This window comes from Symphodus melops, assembly GCF_947650265.1.
Source record: "Symphodus melops genome assembly, chromosome: 8".
NCBI lineage: Eukaryota > Metazoa > Chordata > Actinopteri > Labriformes > Labridae > Symphodus > Symphodus melops.
The window spans coordinates 9,499,210-9,514,582 of record NC_136698.1 but is presented as its reverse complement, the minus strand read 5'-3'; the positions used below and the strand labels follow the sequence as shown (position 1 = coordinate 9,514,582).

General features: G+C 40.8%; 2 protein-coding genes across 10 annotated transcripts in view; both read right to left on the bottom strand.

Moving 5' to 3' along the window:
* ptprsa (protein tyrosine phosphatase receptor type Sa) overlaps positions 1–15,373 on the bottom strand; it is a 214,364-nt gene that overhangs the window by 102,352 nt on the left and 96,639 nt on the right. For all 8 annotated transcript variants that reach the window (XM_079349634.1, XM_079349635.1, XM_079349633.1 and 5 more), the window contains 2 exons: positions 8,337–8,482; positions 5,644–5,785 (listed from right to left, as the gene is read on the bottom strand). In XM_079349634.1, coding sequence (XP_079205760.1) covers positions 5,644–5,785; positions 8,337–8,482 — 288 coding nt within the window. The remainder of the gene's footprint in view (positions 1–5,643; positions 5,786–8,336; positions 8,483–15,373) is intronic.
* Positions 1–15,373, bottom strand: part of LOC306827678 (GRAM domain-containing protein 2B) — a 172,308-nt gene that overhangs the window by 155,844 nt on the left and 1,091 nt on the right. The gene's annotated exons all lie outside the window — the stretch shown is intronic.

Sequence of the window (15,373 nt, the reverse complement as noted above, 5' to 3'; positions counted from 1 at the left end):
CTGCTATATTTGTCCTCTGATAGAATGCACTTTTATAACTATAACAACATTTCAATCCTACAGTATGTATGCCTTGTACATATGACATAATTACACATTCAAGTTGCTTATCTTAAACTGCATTTAAGGCTGTGTCTGTGGCCTGTTACAATACTGACATCAGCTACTGACACTGGTATCAGAACAACTCTTATTATAGCAGAACCCACCTCCACATATCCTTTAATATATTCGTAAATGTTTTTTTTCTTCTGATATATGGCTGTGTCACATTTAGTTATTACATATCTCACCATCCACTTCAGAAAAAAAACTTCACTGTCTCTCTCAGACACACAAAACCCTGAAATACAAAGAAAGAAGACAGAACGATTGTGCAAAGACAGACAGAGAGCAGACGGCCTGCAACATCATGGAGGACATATTGAGTGTGAGAGACAGGAAAAGGTGGAGGGAGGAGAGAAAGTAAAGGTGTGAAATATATGTCTTAAGGCTTGGCCTCGAGCCACTTTTGGTTGAAAGGTTGATTGGACTCTGCCACTCACTCCTCTCTCCAGCATATCATTGCAGCTCTTTCTGCCCCCCCCCCCCCCCACACACACACACACACACACACCTCCCATTACCCTTTTTTTAACTACCAAGATTTCACCGGCATGATCAGTGCACTGTATCAGGATCCAGAAACCCATTAAAATTCACCATTACCTGCTACTTCACAAGAGAGCGGCCAATTAGTAGACAGCCAGATCAAACAGTAGGCACGCTATGCCCCAGTCCCCTCTGGGTAATGGTGGGTGTGCTACTGAACCTGACTGGCACAGTGTTGCTTTGTAGCAGATGGGTGGAGTTTCCAATCTATTTTAAACCATTAAATGGAAACACGCGGCACATACACTTTTTTCGATGGCCTGAATCCTCGAGCTAAACAGACACTTAATGTTCACATGGTTCACATGAAAAAAAAAAAAATTCCTTACTTTGCAATTTGCAACAGAAATTGGTAACTTTCAGATATCTTCAAAGTCTGATTTTCTTAACCATTCTACGAAAGAAGTAGAAATCTTTGCTTTTAGATGATTAATCTCCAGAGATTTGTAAACACAATTAGTCTCCTTATAAAGTATGTTTACAGGCATTATGCAAAAAAAAGTTTTCGGTTTACCAGTTTGTTAAAAACACAAATCTGTCAGTTAATGTATTCTCTTGTGCAGAGTGTATTACAATAGTTCTGTATGGCTATAAAGGTGGTATGTAAAGAGCATGTGTGCTGGGGTGAAGTCATACTGGGTCAGAGCTAAAATTAATGAGAAAAATAAAAATTTTAACAAATTCAGTGCAATGGTTGAATACCAGTCCTACAGTTTGGCATACTGAGAGAGTGAGTGAGTGAGTGAGTGAGAGAGAGAGAGAGAGAGAGAGAGAGAGAGAGAGAGAGAAAGAGAGAGAGAGAGAGAGAGAGAGAGAGAGAGCGAGCAAGGTGATTGAAAAGAGTTGCGGGAGAATGATGAGAGAAACAGGTACGTTTTATCGCTTCCACTGAGTTAGGAGTGCCAAAGGAGAAGAAGCTGGAAGTGAGTGTGACTGTTTTTGTTAGCACACACAGGAGCGTTGGCAAAAAAACTGGGTCTAAATTCTTACAGCATGCACTGATTTTTAAGGCCCACCCATGAGAAGTGAACAATGTATAAGTGAGTGCGTATTAGAGGAGGCTCAAAAAGTGTACAGAAAATACTTAAATGTAACTAAACAATAAAAAACTAAAGCTTCATTGCTTCACTCTAGTTTAACTCAGTCAATATGATCATTTGTCTCTCTAGAGTAACTCTTCCTCACTGCGAACAATGAGTTTACCAAATAGACACGTTGTATTGACAACTTTTTCAACACGGAAAAAACAAATATCAGACCACATCTCATCAATCATAGTTTGTGCACCCTGGGATGCCTGAGGGGTGAATCTATTTGCAACTGTAATCAGAGGGCTAAACACTGCACTAATCTCAAATACAGGCACCCAAAGCAGGTTTTCTCCTCTTGATCTCCTCACAACAGCATGAGCTGACAGTATCCCAGTGGCAACTTTCCATTCCTTTTAACATTATAAAAACACTTGCTGAGAAAACACACAAATAGAATAAGGGGAAAAAAAAAATGAAAAAAAAAACGACTGCAGCATGCTGCAAGTTGTGTCACAACTCAAGAGTGTGCTTCATGCTCTTGTCGGTCCCTCTCCAAGGACTCCGAAGGGGCTGTGTGTGATTCTTAGCGGAGCCAGATGGTCCCCATCTTAGGTATTCAGCTGAGGCAGTGGAGCAACAGCCAAGGAGGTGTCACTGTCACTGCTAAATGCACCCTACCACTGCCACCAGCACATGCACATTTGCATGTACACACAAACAGATGAGAAGGCGGGGTTGTGCCATTGTCACGGCGCTGTTAAAAAAAATATGAAGATGGGGTTCAAGTTTGGTCTGTTTGTCACGTCTTTTGTCTGAAATTATGTGTGGTATTACTAAAACTAACAAAAAATGCCTAAATCCCGAAACACATTGATTTGATGATTTTAAAATCAATGCATGTGTTGCATTTTTGTGCATATTGCCAGAATGTGTGTTTACCATTGCAGCATGTGACCGCATATCTTTATCATTGCAGACAAGCATCAAAGTGTGCTGCTACTCCTTTAATGACACATTAGTGGTAAGAGCTTGTGCTATTCTAGAAACAGCTGATATGCTGCTGCATGTTTAGTTATACATTTTTGCATCTGCAATTCTGTGTTAACTGCAGCTACTTTGAGTCAAGAATTTTTCATGCCGTTATGCTAAATACTCAGAGTTTGTGTTTGCATCAAGGATTACACTGAAACCCAAGCCATGCAAATGTGTTTAAATGCTATTTTGATGACTCTGTATGCATGCAGCTGTATTTTCCTTCAACTGTGTGCAGCATTCCCGCCAAGCCACCCACCATTTCGACCCATTTTCTGCCTCTCCAGATCCCAGACCACAACCACCCTCTGTTTACTGTGGATGTGCCCCTTGTGCCTTGTGCCATATCCCATAATCCTTTGCCCCTGTTCCAAGAACCCGTGTTCGCCCATTGTCCTCCTCACCTGCGCCACACTGCCAATTGTGTACAACACCCCCTGCTGTCTCCCTTTATCTCTGGCCAACTTCAATATATTTTCTCTTCATATTTATTACTTGGTTTTGCCCTCCACCTCTACATATATTCTCTCCTAACATTTATCCACTTTGACTTTTCTTTACACATTTTTTACTTAACCCTGAAAACCTCACTTCATTGTCACATTTCTCGGTTTTCTCTGACTCAAATTACATCTCTCCTTATATGCTCGATTTTTCACCTTTTTATTCCTGTCTCCTTACTAGCGATAATGGGTTAATGCAGGGGGGGTTTGACCTCATTAAAGATGGAAAACAGAAAGAATGTTCTGCTATCTTTCTCTGCTGCTCATTTTGCACCTTTTCACCCCACATCATCACACTCTCGTCCCTCCTTTGGTGTCGGGTTTGCCTGGGCAGGAGAGCTGCAGTCTTCCTCAGGGCTCTAGAGAAAACCTCAACGGGTTGACTTCCAATACATTTCATTTCCCTGCTGCATCTGCGGACCGCCCTGGGTTTGCCCTGTGCTCTTTCACATAACTGATAACACACACAGGCCTGGGCTTGTAGTTTGAAATGTGGTGTCCTTGTTACTTGTTCTTATTTTCTTGTTTTTCATCTGTCTTTGTGTTGTTTCCCTGTATTCTGAACTTAATTTTCCACTGCAGTCCATGAATAAACTACTATCAGATTTATGTTTATTACATTTAACACATTGTTATTGCTAAGAGCCCGAAGGACTCGCATCAGGTCAAGAAAACTTAAATCGGTTAAAATGGAGTCACATTTAAACTTCAAAAAAATCAAGCAGTAGTAAGTCTTCCAGAAGCTCACTTAACTATTAACTTACATTTCAATGTACATTCATGGGGTCAAATTCAGGGTCAAAGTAGGGTCCACATTTGAACAGCTTTTGCATGCATAAGTTCTTTGGAACAGCAATAAGTGCTTCATGTTCACGAATGGGGTCAAATGAGGGTCAATATTGGCAGCTTTTGGTCAAAAGTCTCAGTGAACAACCCTAACTGTGGCTAACTTCTTAATATGTGCAGGAATGGGGTCAACAGGAAAACTATTTTCAGTAGCGATTCAGGAGCAAACGTCCTGAAGAACGGCCTTAAACTGCTACATGCTGCTGTGATGTGCATGACTCAATTCAACATGAGAAAAATTCTAAAAATAAGAACATGTAATTTCAGAGTGATTGGTACTCAACTTCAAGATCGACATCCAGTTTTGAAGGACATCTTAGGCACGTACACTTACAAATATGTTTCCAGGGTAGGGGGTTTGTTTCAAACAATAACTACCCCAGGATACTGGGCCGCTCTTCCAATCATTGAATCCAAAAATCCCCATCACACCACGCACGCCATACAACCCACCCCTTTTCACTGCCTGTGATTCTGACAGCCAGGAAGGCCTAGCAGCTTGTGTGCTGCCAGAAAGCCAGCAATAGCTCAGCTTCATCCAGGCCTGGAAACATGGCAGATGGCAGCAAGAGAGAACAGAGGAGAAGACATTGGCTGTGTGTGTCTGTGTGAGAAAAACAGTAGAGACAGGTAGTGGGAGAGAAGAAAGTGGGAGAATGTGACCACATGCTTACTCGCCTATGATGCCGTCCTCCATGACCTCTAAGCTGCAGCCAAACAAATAGTGTTATATCTCCACTAGCTGCCATCGGAGCCAATCAATAAAGGTCCCCAAAGTTCAGCTATCAATGATTTCATCTACACGTCTCATACTATATTGTTGTTTTACACCTGTTTGTGTGAGATTGCGTGTTGGTGTTTGTGTGTGTGTGTTGTTTTTCTCCTCCAGACAAACCTCAGAGTCGGTGTGCCCTCATTGTGTATGGGTGACCAATCAATCTTTTTCATTCAGGGATCCTATGGGTGTTCATCACGGGCAAATAGAGGTTCAGCTCTTTCTTGAATGGACAGTTGATTAGTTTAATCAAATTGATGGATCCTTGTCACAGGCTCCACACTGTCCATCTGCCGTAAACTGAGGCCTTTTTGAAGGCTGAGAGGTGCAAAGAAATATTCCTCCACATTTTCACATGTAATAATTTAGCTTCTCGCGTGATGATTCATGTGTTGCTGCTAATTCATATTGTATAATACTTCATAATGAAGGCTTTCACTGCACACATGAATATAGCCATTGCATGTTTCTTATATAATCATGTCCAATAAAATCATGCAGTAGAAACCTTAATAATATTTGATGATAAGGGAATTTCAGTAAGCAATATAAGTAGCATAATTCAAACTGCAAAGTTTACAATATTCCAAAGACTGCAGATATGTTAGGCAGCAACGAAAACCAGCAGACGATCACCTTCCAGGCAAAAGGATTTCAAGCAGAGCCCTGACTCACTGTCAAGAGCAGTTCAAAAACAGCAGTCCAAAGTGTCATCATAAAAGACCCGAGGAGCACCCAGATGCACACGTTAATGATTCATTTTGTAGTTATCCCTCTGAACGCCGATTAACAATGCAAGACCCACCTCGGATGATGGACAGCTTGGCGTTGACAGTGATCTCCGCCTCGCTGTTCTCTGCCACGCATTCATAGATGTTCTCGTCACGAGGCGCTCGGAGAGGCTGGATTCTGAGAACAGCACCGGCACCTTCGTCGAACTCTATGGTCTGTAGGGTAGAGAGTACATATTAATGTTGGGCTGCACACTGTGAACTACACTACACAGTGTGACTATTTTAACTTTTTTTAACACATATGTAACCAATGTAGAAAGTCAGATTCTAGAAATGGATAGTAATTTGACCCCCAACCAATAACATGTATAAGTATTACAGCTGTTCTTTGTAAGTCTTTGGTCAAGATAAACACAAACACTTAAGCAAACACAGTTCCTCTGTCCTTTTATAAGCACACACATCGAGATACACCTTATCTGTGTGTGCGCGTGTGTGTGTGTGATGTGCTTGCTCTCCGGTGTTTTCATCTGTTGTTTTTATCTGTAATTATGCCCTTTGTTCTCTGTAAAGCCCTTCTGTTTTTGAACCTAGATGGAAAACAAAATCAGACTACACTCTGAACGCATCATGTGCTCCGAATACTGAGCAGGAGAGAGCTCGAGTCCAAAAAAAAACAAAGACTCACTGACAAAAAAGACTTCATTTAGAATCAGCAACAACAAAGTGTCCACACCCTTTATAATTCAATTATAAAGATGTGCACAAAATAAGGAAATAATGATAGTTGCTTCCGGAAGAATCTTTGCTTTTTCTTTAACTCTCCACACTTGATGAAGTGCAGTTGTGGTATGATTGAAGTGAACAAAGCTGTCTTTTGAAATTTAAAAATGTCTCCCTCATTTCTCCAACTGTGTCGCCTGTTCCCAAAGAATGGCATTTTGTTTTATTTGACATCAGCATTTTGATCTAAACAGCATTAAAAATAATGAGTGCCTCTGAACCAGCTGATGGTTTCCTTATCTTTAAATCATACTACTTAATTTGCATTTGAATGGTCTTATAATATACAGTAAAAGTACCTTAATTGATTGCTTTAAATGTCTTTATTTAAAATGTGATGGTGTTACTGTCAACCGCCCCAAAACCCCATCAACAGTCACGTATGTATCAGTTAGAAGTAATATTAAATGTCAAGACTTTGTAAATGGCCATAATTTAAATGGCAGTATTTCTGAACCAATTACTTCTAGTTTTGGAGTATAGCCAGCCATTTCCCCAGCTAATCTCTTTGAGATGGGTGAAGTGTTAAAAAAGATGGTCAGCCTGGCTCTCAGTCTCAAAGAAAAACCCACTCCTCCGATATCTATCATCCCTCAGAGGAGCTTACAACATCTACACGGTGGGTTCACTGCTGAGATCTCAGAGAGAGAAGCGTGACTCTGAGATACAAGTACAAGTCTTCAGCAGCCCTGCTGCTCCGCTGCTGCACATCTCAGGGCTGAGGCGCTAATTAGGCTAAAAACACTGCAGAGCACGGCATCGTGATCGATATCAAAGCGGCTGTCTAGAGGGAGGAACAGAGAGAAAAAAAAAAAATCATAACTACTTCAAAAACCTTTTTACTTTTTCTTTTTTATTTCATCCTAAACTGAGGGAGGGAAGCGTCCATTCTGGCAGGCTCCATCACGCCCTTGGCTTTGTTTGCCACTTAGCATGCAGAAGAAGGGAACGTACAAACACAACTCGTCTTTTTATTTTGTCCTCTGTTGAGATGCTGCCTCCCCCTCGGTTGATGTTGTTGTCATTTTCTTGCCTATTACCCCCCTCCCCTGTGCTCGTATATGCATGTGCACTGTCCTCGTTGTTAACGAAAGCAACTTTTTAATTAAGAGACACTGAGCATCTATCAAGACTTTTAGAGATGCCATCTGGGACGCCTGCTGAGAACTGAACAACAAACATGAATAACGCACAGACACATTCACACTAACGGGGCTGTATGGAGAGAAAAAAAAACAGCTCTGGAAACGAGAATGTGACAACGGCAAATTCAATCGGGTGCAAATACTTCTGAGGGGGAGGAATAAGAGAGCTCTGCATTGCATTAATGGGCTACTGAAGCTAATGGCAGACGTGAACATTGCTAAGATGTCAGACGAGCCAGTCATGAAAAGCTTGGGTGTCATTGTCCACGACAATTTGTGAGCGCCTTGGCTGCAAAACCATATAAAAAAAGCCCTTTTCAGTAAGATTGTGTGGGAACCAAACTGCTCTCGAAGTCTCTGCTTTTTATCTGGAAGTGGTTTAAGGCAGTGTTCAAAATTAATGTGCAATCAAATGAAGGTTAAATCGTGTGGAATGTAAGGGCCAACAGTAACGTGTCAAATTGACCATTTTGGTACAATACTTTGACAAGTTGTGCACTTAAAATATTCCAGAAGTGTTCTACAATGTCAAATCCAGATAGCCCAAAATGTGGTCCAAGGTAATGTGTTTTTCTGTCCAAAAATGTATATATTTTTTACTGTGGATAAAGGTGACTAAACCAAAAGTGAATCAATCCCTTATCTCATCCTTAAATGTAATTTTTGACTGAGTTCTAGTCCAAACATAGGTGGGTATTTTTGAAAACTGAGTTCTTTTATGCATTTTGCTTGATAGAACATTTACTCTGATTTAGAATATACGTATGATGTAGGACAGTACAATAACAATAACGTTGCACGTCACCCTGTATGTATTGCAAGGCTCGTTGACTCACCTCAATGCGCTGGGAATTGACCTTTTTGCCTTTCTTGTTCCAGCTAACCCTCGGCTTGGGGTCACCTGTCGCCTGGCACACAAAGGAGACCACACCCCCTGAGACACCGATCTGGTCGACGGGAACTTTAGTAAACCGTGGTGGTGCTGGGAAAAGGAAAAGAAAATGGAGAAAGAGAGAACGTCGTCAGCACAAGATACGAGATGGATGTTGGACAGCTCAAGTCAACCCTGATCCTTCCAAGCTAGCCTTAAATGGCAGACAGAGCACATGACCCACAGGTGGGACCTTTCAGTTTCTTGCAAACCTACACTAGCCTCTTCCAGCAGTACTGTCTGTATCCTATTGTGTCTGTTACACACATACTCAAACACTGTTCAGCACTAGTAAGAAGTCGTGGATTAGCAAAAGAGACCACATGTAGACAAAATAAATACCTTCACAGAAAGACAGACTGGGTAGAAAGACAAAAATTGTTAGCTTCATAACCAACCAACCGTAGTGACCTATCTCTATCAAAGCAACATGTTCAATAGCCAAATCCCAAGAGTAAGACAGATACATTCAGGATTTGTACATCAAACAATCCATAGGGAAATGGCAACTACAACAAATGAAGCAACCCCTGAGAAAAGGACATTTAAAAGAAGTGGCAGTAAAAGGGAGGTATTTTTTGATTTGGTTTGACATTGAAGTACACATCAAAAGACTTATCTTTCTCTTGAACAGCAAAAAAGCATGTACAAATGACCAAATTCTAACTTGGACTATGATGAATGATAAAACGGTATGTGCTTATGAACAGACCCTCTTTGGTTAAACAGAAAGTCAGGTAGTTTTGGTGGTGTTGAATTCTTTGCGCTTGCATTGGTTGCAGCAGTTTAAAGAAAACAAGCCTTTAAAAAAAAAGAGAGATAGAGAAAACTGAGTTCTGGGGAACTTGTTAAAACCGAATCATACAGATATGTGGGGATGATCAAACGGCTAGCACATAACGTCAAATGAATAATTAAGGGACCATGGGCCAACACCAGTCTCCAGGCAGTGCTAAACACACATGAAGGAGAGTTCCTGCATTCATTATGAGGCAGAGAGAGATAGAGGGTGGGTGTTTAAGAGAGAATGAGGCAAAAAGAGATTGTGTAGGACAAGGGAAAGAAAAAAGGGCGAGTGTTCGGCTTTAGGGAAAGGAAAGGCACTGCATGTAAGGTTCAACGCTGCGCCTGAGAACTAACAACTCGAATATATCTGATGCAAATATTACATCAAGAATCTTAAACCAATTTAACAAGTGGTTGGTCTCTAGTTAATCTTAAAAGCAGTATCCAGATTTTTTTTTCAGACCAGATAGATTGCTTTCTTACTGTAGAATCAGCTCTACAAAGGATCACAGGAAACAGAAATCTTAACAAGATAACAAGTTGAGTTCCCTTTTCAAGTGTGCGCCAATGTGAGACACATTTTACCTTGATTTTAAATGTTTGGATGTCTGGGAATGTTTGATCACTACTGAAAGCAAGAACATAGGCTCATTAAGCCGTTCATGGTCAAAACAAGATAAACTAAAGGCCACTGTTACTCATATATTAGGTTTCTACTTGATCAGACAAGAGCTGGCTGCCAAGACTCCGACAACCTTCAGATGTGAAACTCTTGGCTTGAATTTGTTTCCCTTCTTTCTTGATTGATTTCAGGTAAAAGAGGTCAAGGGGAAGAGCCTGACACTAACTTCAATGCCAAGATTGAAAAGTGTAATTCCTCCTGTACACACATTATTGTATGATCTCATAATTAAAGTGACTATGGTGGTAGACCTGGGGGGGGGGGGGGGGGATCGTATGATTAAATTATTCTGGCAGATTCTGGCAGGCCAGAGCGTCTGACATTGACAGACATCACGCAGCAAGGATGAAATGTTTCCACTTTTTAAAAATAAAGTATTAAAGGGATGTGTTGGCTGGCAATCATTTTAATGTTGAAAATATTGATTTCTGGCCTTCTGATGGGTCAGAAAAAAAAGTGTATTGATTGTTGCATCTTCAAAAAATCTTTCAGCTTTCTTTCCATCTGACTGAAAATCTCTCGAAAAAGGAAGAAAAAAAAAACCCTTGGGATGTGATAATCCCTGACACACTGAAGAGATTTGCTTGATGAAGACTTCCACACTGAGTATACTTTGTCAGCATTAAATAGCATATAACAATAATCTTTAGAGGGAATAAATTGCAGCTACAGGAAGTTAATATGGATTTGAATAGAATCAGTAATTATTCATATGTTCATCTTGCATTCATATGTACAATGCATTTGCACATTTTCTGTTTTTATATATCGTCTGTGCTTTATAAACTCTATATGACTCTCCTGAGTCTAAATGGTTTTATAACTAAGTTAAAGAGATTAGTTCCACTTTTGATATCGCAATAATGTAAACGTTCAAATTAAAAAGAAAACAAAATGCGTATATATAAATAACTGTCTAATGTATATTACCAGGTGATATAAATGAATGAGGCTGTGAGATGAAATCATTACAGCAGCTTTTCTTAAGCCTCACAGAGCAGGCTGTCTGCTACATAAAATGATCCTTTTTGGCATTTTTCACTGAGTTTCCATTCTTGAAAACACTGCTCTTCTGCATTTGACCTTGCCATACAATGTGCCCTCTGTCCAAACAGAAGAGCGATTGACACAGAGCGGGCCTGTGACTGTGGTTCTGCCGAAAGCCTGCGCTTCTTTGATTAGTTTCCTCTCTGTGCCTTTCAGCATCGCCTTCTCCTTTTTCTTCCCTCTTGCTTCAGGAGAAATTCAAGATGTGCAATCACTTTCTTTGCATGTATACTGATCTGAAATTAACTCCTGAGAAGTTTACTCAGAAAACTGTAAAATCGTTTTTAGTATTATCTTAGAAGGGTCCAAATTAAAAAAACAAAAAAGGCTGAGGAAAAAAAAGAGTAATAGCTCAGATGAATAAGACTAGCAGAGTTGGAGTTAACAGAGAAGAGTTCAGGAGAATTCAGCGAGGTCACGGGTAAAAACAAGATGAGAAGGAGAGGAAAGGAGGTGCCAGGACGATGCAAAAAAGAACTCAATGCAGAAAGTCTTAAATACTGTATTTTATCGGGGGAGGAATCTTTTCTCTCTCGTCCTTTCTTTATTTGAATGTTTTAAACGTTGTCAAAACCAAGTGGAAACATGATAATCGCACGAGGCGTTCAGATTTTGTTTTAGTTTAGCAATCATAAAACGTGCCTACAGTGGAAAGATTTTCACCTTTACCTGCCGACCTGCTTCATTCATTCTGCCTGGAGGCAGTCTGAAAATCAGGGTTGTAAACTGATGCCCTCCACTGTTTGTTGTGTGTCCTGCACCGTCAGATGTGACTAAATCATCCAGCTATATATTCCACACAACTGCACGCAGCCAGGCAGTCAAACACACACACACAAACACAGTCATGCACGTCTTCTTTTTAAGAGCCAATCCATATGAAAAACGTGTATCTTCAACAACATTCAGTAACTCTTAAAGGCAGAGCAAGCCAGTATAAATTCATGTTCAATTAAAAATATGACAATCTAGATTATATCCAGGATCAAGAAGCAGCACATGTACATAACTCATTATGGTAGAAGGTTGTTAACCATCCCTGTTTGGATTCAAGGTAGAGACTGAGGAATGACTGCTATGGCACAGTTACTGGTGTGGCTGTGTGAACTCAGATGAGTGTAATTAACCTATTTTTTTTTTTCATTTGCCTTGGCTGTGTGCCTTTGGGCTTCTACTTCCAGGTACAGTTGACTTTAATGCGTTCTTTTTTTCCAAATTTGAACCTTGTGCCATTGGCAGTAATTGCAGGCTAGGAAAGGTTGAGTGATGTCAGGCCTTAAACTACTCAAAAAATAATCCCAGTAATGAGTGATAGACCACACCAAAGTTTCAACAGATAAGCTTATTCTCTATGTTTGAGCCCAGTCGGTATGTGACTGGGCCTGCGAGGTATTGAATGTGTGGCTTTCCTGTTATCGCTCATTTGTAGAAATCTGGAAATCCCTGGAAAAAATTACCTCAAACAGGCTCGTACAAGGAAAGCATGAAGAATTGCTACTGTTTTACAAATACGTTTTCATGGCTGTCATTGGCTACAGTTTGGCTTTCTGAGGTTTGATGAGAATAATGATGAAAACATTTCTAAAGTTTAACTACTTGTTTTACAAAGTCAAAATGTGGAAACCTTTGCATTTTTCAGGCACACTTTCAAATATCCTCTGCTCTCTGTCTGCCATACATTATACAGAGAGAACAGTGCCTTTAAGGTTTGATTCCCACCGGTACCACCGATTCTAAAAATGTATCCACTTCTTTAGCTGAAATGCACCTTGTAAAAAAAAGTCTCAACCAAACGTCGAGTGTTATGCTATACCAGCGATGACATTGAAAGGACATTGCACCCGCATTGGCCATTTGTCCCTTACACTAAAGCCTCCCTCTATTCCCCAAGCTTTCCTCAGACACACTGAGCTACAGCGCTTCCCAGATAAGCACACAAGACCCCTCTTTATCTGCCTGGTAGGGGGACATGGCCTGAGCTGAAATAACCAGTGAGTGGGGGCCCGGCTATCTTCACAAGTCCCCGAGAATAGAACAGATCCATGCAAACATGAGCAGTTAGCAAGAGGAGGGTAAAAAAAAACAACCTCACACTGTGCTCACAGACGCTTGTTTAGCTAATACAGCAACCACCTGCTATTGGTAGCTACCTCTGTTGGAGCTGATAAGACCAAATACACCAGCACTGTGATTATAAAGTGGTGGAGAGTGGGAGGTGGGTATGTGAATATGAGACAGCTCCATTTATAGCACCTTACTGGTGTCGTTTGGTAGAGGGGGTTTAAGAGAAGGGAGGGGACTGGCTTTATGACTAATACAGTAATTGATGGAGAAAAGCTTCCTCTGTCATAAATAGGAGCCATTATCCCACTGAATTAGCAAAGTGGGGGACAAAATGACGCACAGTCATTCAGTGATTTTCAGTAAAAAGGCAGAGAAATTGGGAAATGGTACTCGTTATCCATCTTACCACAAATAGGCATCTTTCACCGCACATGGAAACCTCTTGGTACTATAACAGGTACTGCTGCAAGTAAAACTTTGTCCTGGCACTCATGTGGAGAATACAGTGTCATCAGCATAATGATACAGATGAGAGTTAAATCAATTTGAACCTTTTTTTGTCTCTTAATACCAACAATACATTCAATAAATTTGTACCGACGGTTCAAATCTGGTTTTTTTTTTTTTTTCTGGTTTCCGAAGTCAAGGAAAGGTTCATACTAACTTATATATTGTGATTTTTATTGTTTACTGGGAGAGAGAGAGAGAGAGAGGGGGGGGAGAGAGAGAGAGAGAGAGAGAGAGAGAGAGAGGGGGGGAGAGAGAGAGAGAGAGAGAGAGAGAGAGAGAGAGAGAGAGAGAGAGAGAGAGAGAGAGAGAACCTAACAGCTATCTGAAAGCCTCAGTAGGCCGCAAGGTGTTACTGCTACCAGTCCGTCAGACCTTGACCTGACTGAAATCCTAACAGCTTTTATCAGCACACACACACACACACACACACACACACACACACACACACACACACACACACACACACACACACACACACACACACACACACACACACACACACACACACACACACACACACACACACACACACACACACACACACACACACACACACACACACACACACACACACACAGTCAATTGATTGATTCAGTCAAATGGGCATTGATGAGGATGGGTTAAACAGCACACAAGCACGTTAACTTCCAAACTGACACATATTCTTTCTTTCACACACACACACGCACACACACACACACACACACTCACACACCCTGCAGGCCCAAACAACCAAGCCCCATCAATCAGGACCAATTCTCACTGGCTGACTGGGCGAGCGCCATCACTATGGAAACCATGCCTTTACTCTAAACCCGTCTTGCTTTGTCTTGTCTGGAGTTTTTCACACGCAATCACTGCCAACAAAGAGCAGCAGACTACTGCGAAAAAGAAAAGAAAAGTGAAGCAAGAAAGAGAAAAAGAGAAAAAAAAATATCAAAGTTGGTCAAGTCTGTTGCCAACTGTTGAAAGGAAAATTGTTGGAAAGAAGAGTAGTGTTAGACTGAAGTGTAAAGCATTGTAATACTGTGAAAATGGTGAGGGGTGAATAACCAAAACCTTCCGAATGAGTGCTTTATACAAGCATATGTGATCTACCAGTCAGATACAAAAAAGAAATACAATCAGAGATTAGGTAGGAATGGTTCTTTCGGGCAGCTTGGGTTCCACAAAATTGAGGATGGGAAATTAACGTCTTTAGATTTTAACACTAAGCATCTATGAGTATGAAACCAATAAAGAAGTTGTGTTTTTATGTAAACTCTTCCCCGTTGCATTATACAATGTGCTATCTATGTTTACTGTGTTCCAAACAAACTCGCAGGGGACAAGCTTTGCAGTGCCAAGAGGGACTTGTAGCACAATGTGGGAACCCAGTATAAAAAAAGTTCTGGAGTGTATAGAGCCCAGAGGTGAAAAACTTTGCCTATCACACTGCTGTCACAGCGAAGCAGCATTTCTACTAAAAAAAAAAGTCCCACACTCATAATATGCACAAATTGGTCCCATTGAAACCATTGTTAAAGGCTAAAAGAAGAAAAATCCACCCATTGGAAATAAATAGACTCGATTCCTCAGAGAGTGGGAGGAATTATGTTTAAGTGTGTGTCTGATTTTAAAATGGCCTTGAAACACAGACAGAGGAGGTGAAATGGCAACAATTTTGTGTCATTTAGAGACTCACTTGAGGTAATTGACACTTGTTGCCTCATTATATGAGGAAGACACCTCCAGTTGCCAAATGTGTAGTTCTAAGACTTATCAAAGCGAGGAAAGAACAAGTGAGGAAAGAAAATGGAGTCAAAAAATAAATCTGCCATCTTTCTGTTGACAACCAAGCAAGAAACTCTCAC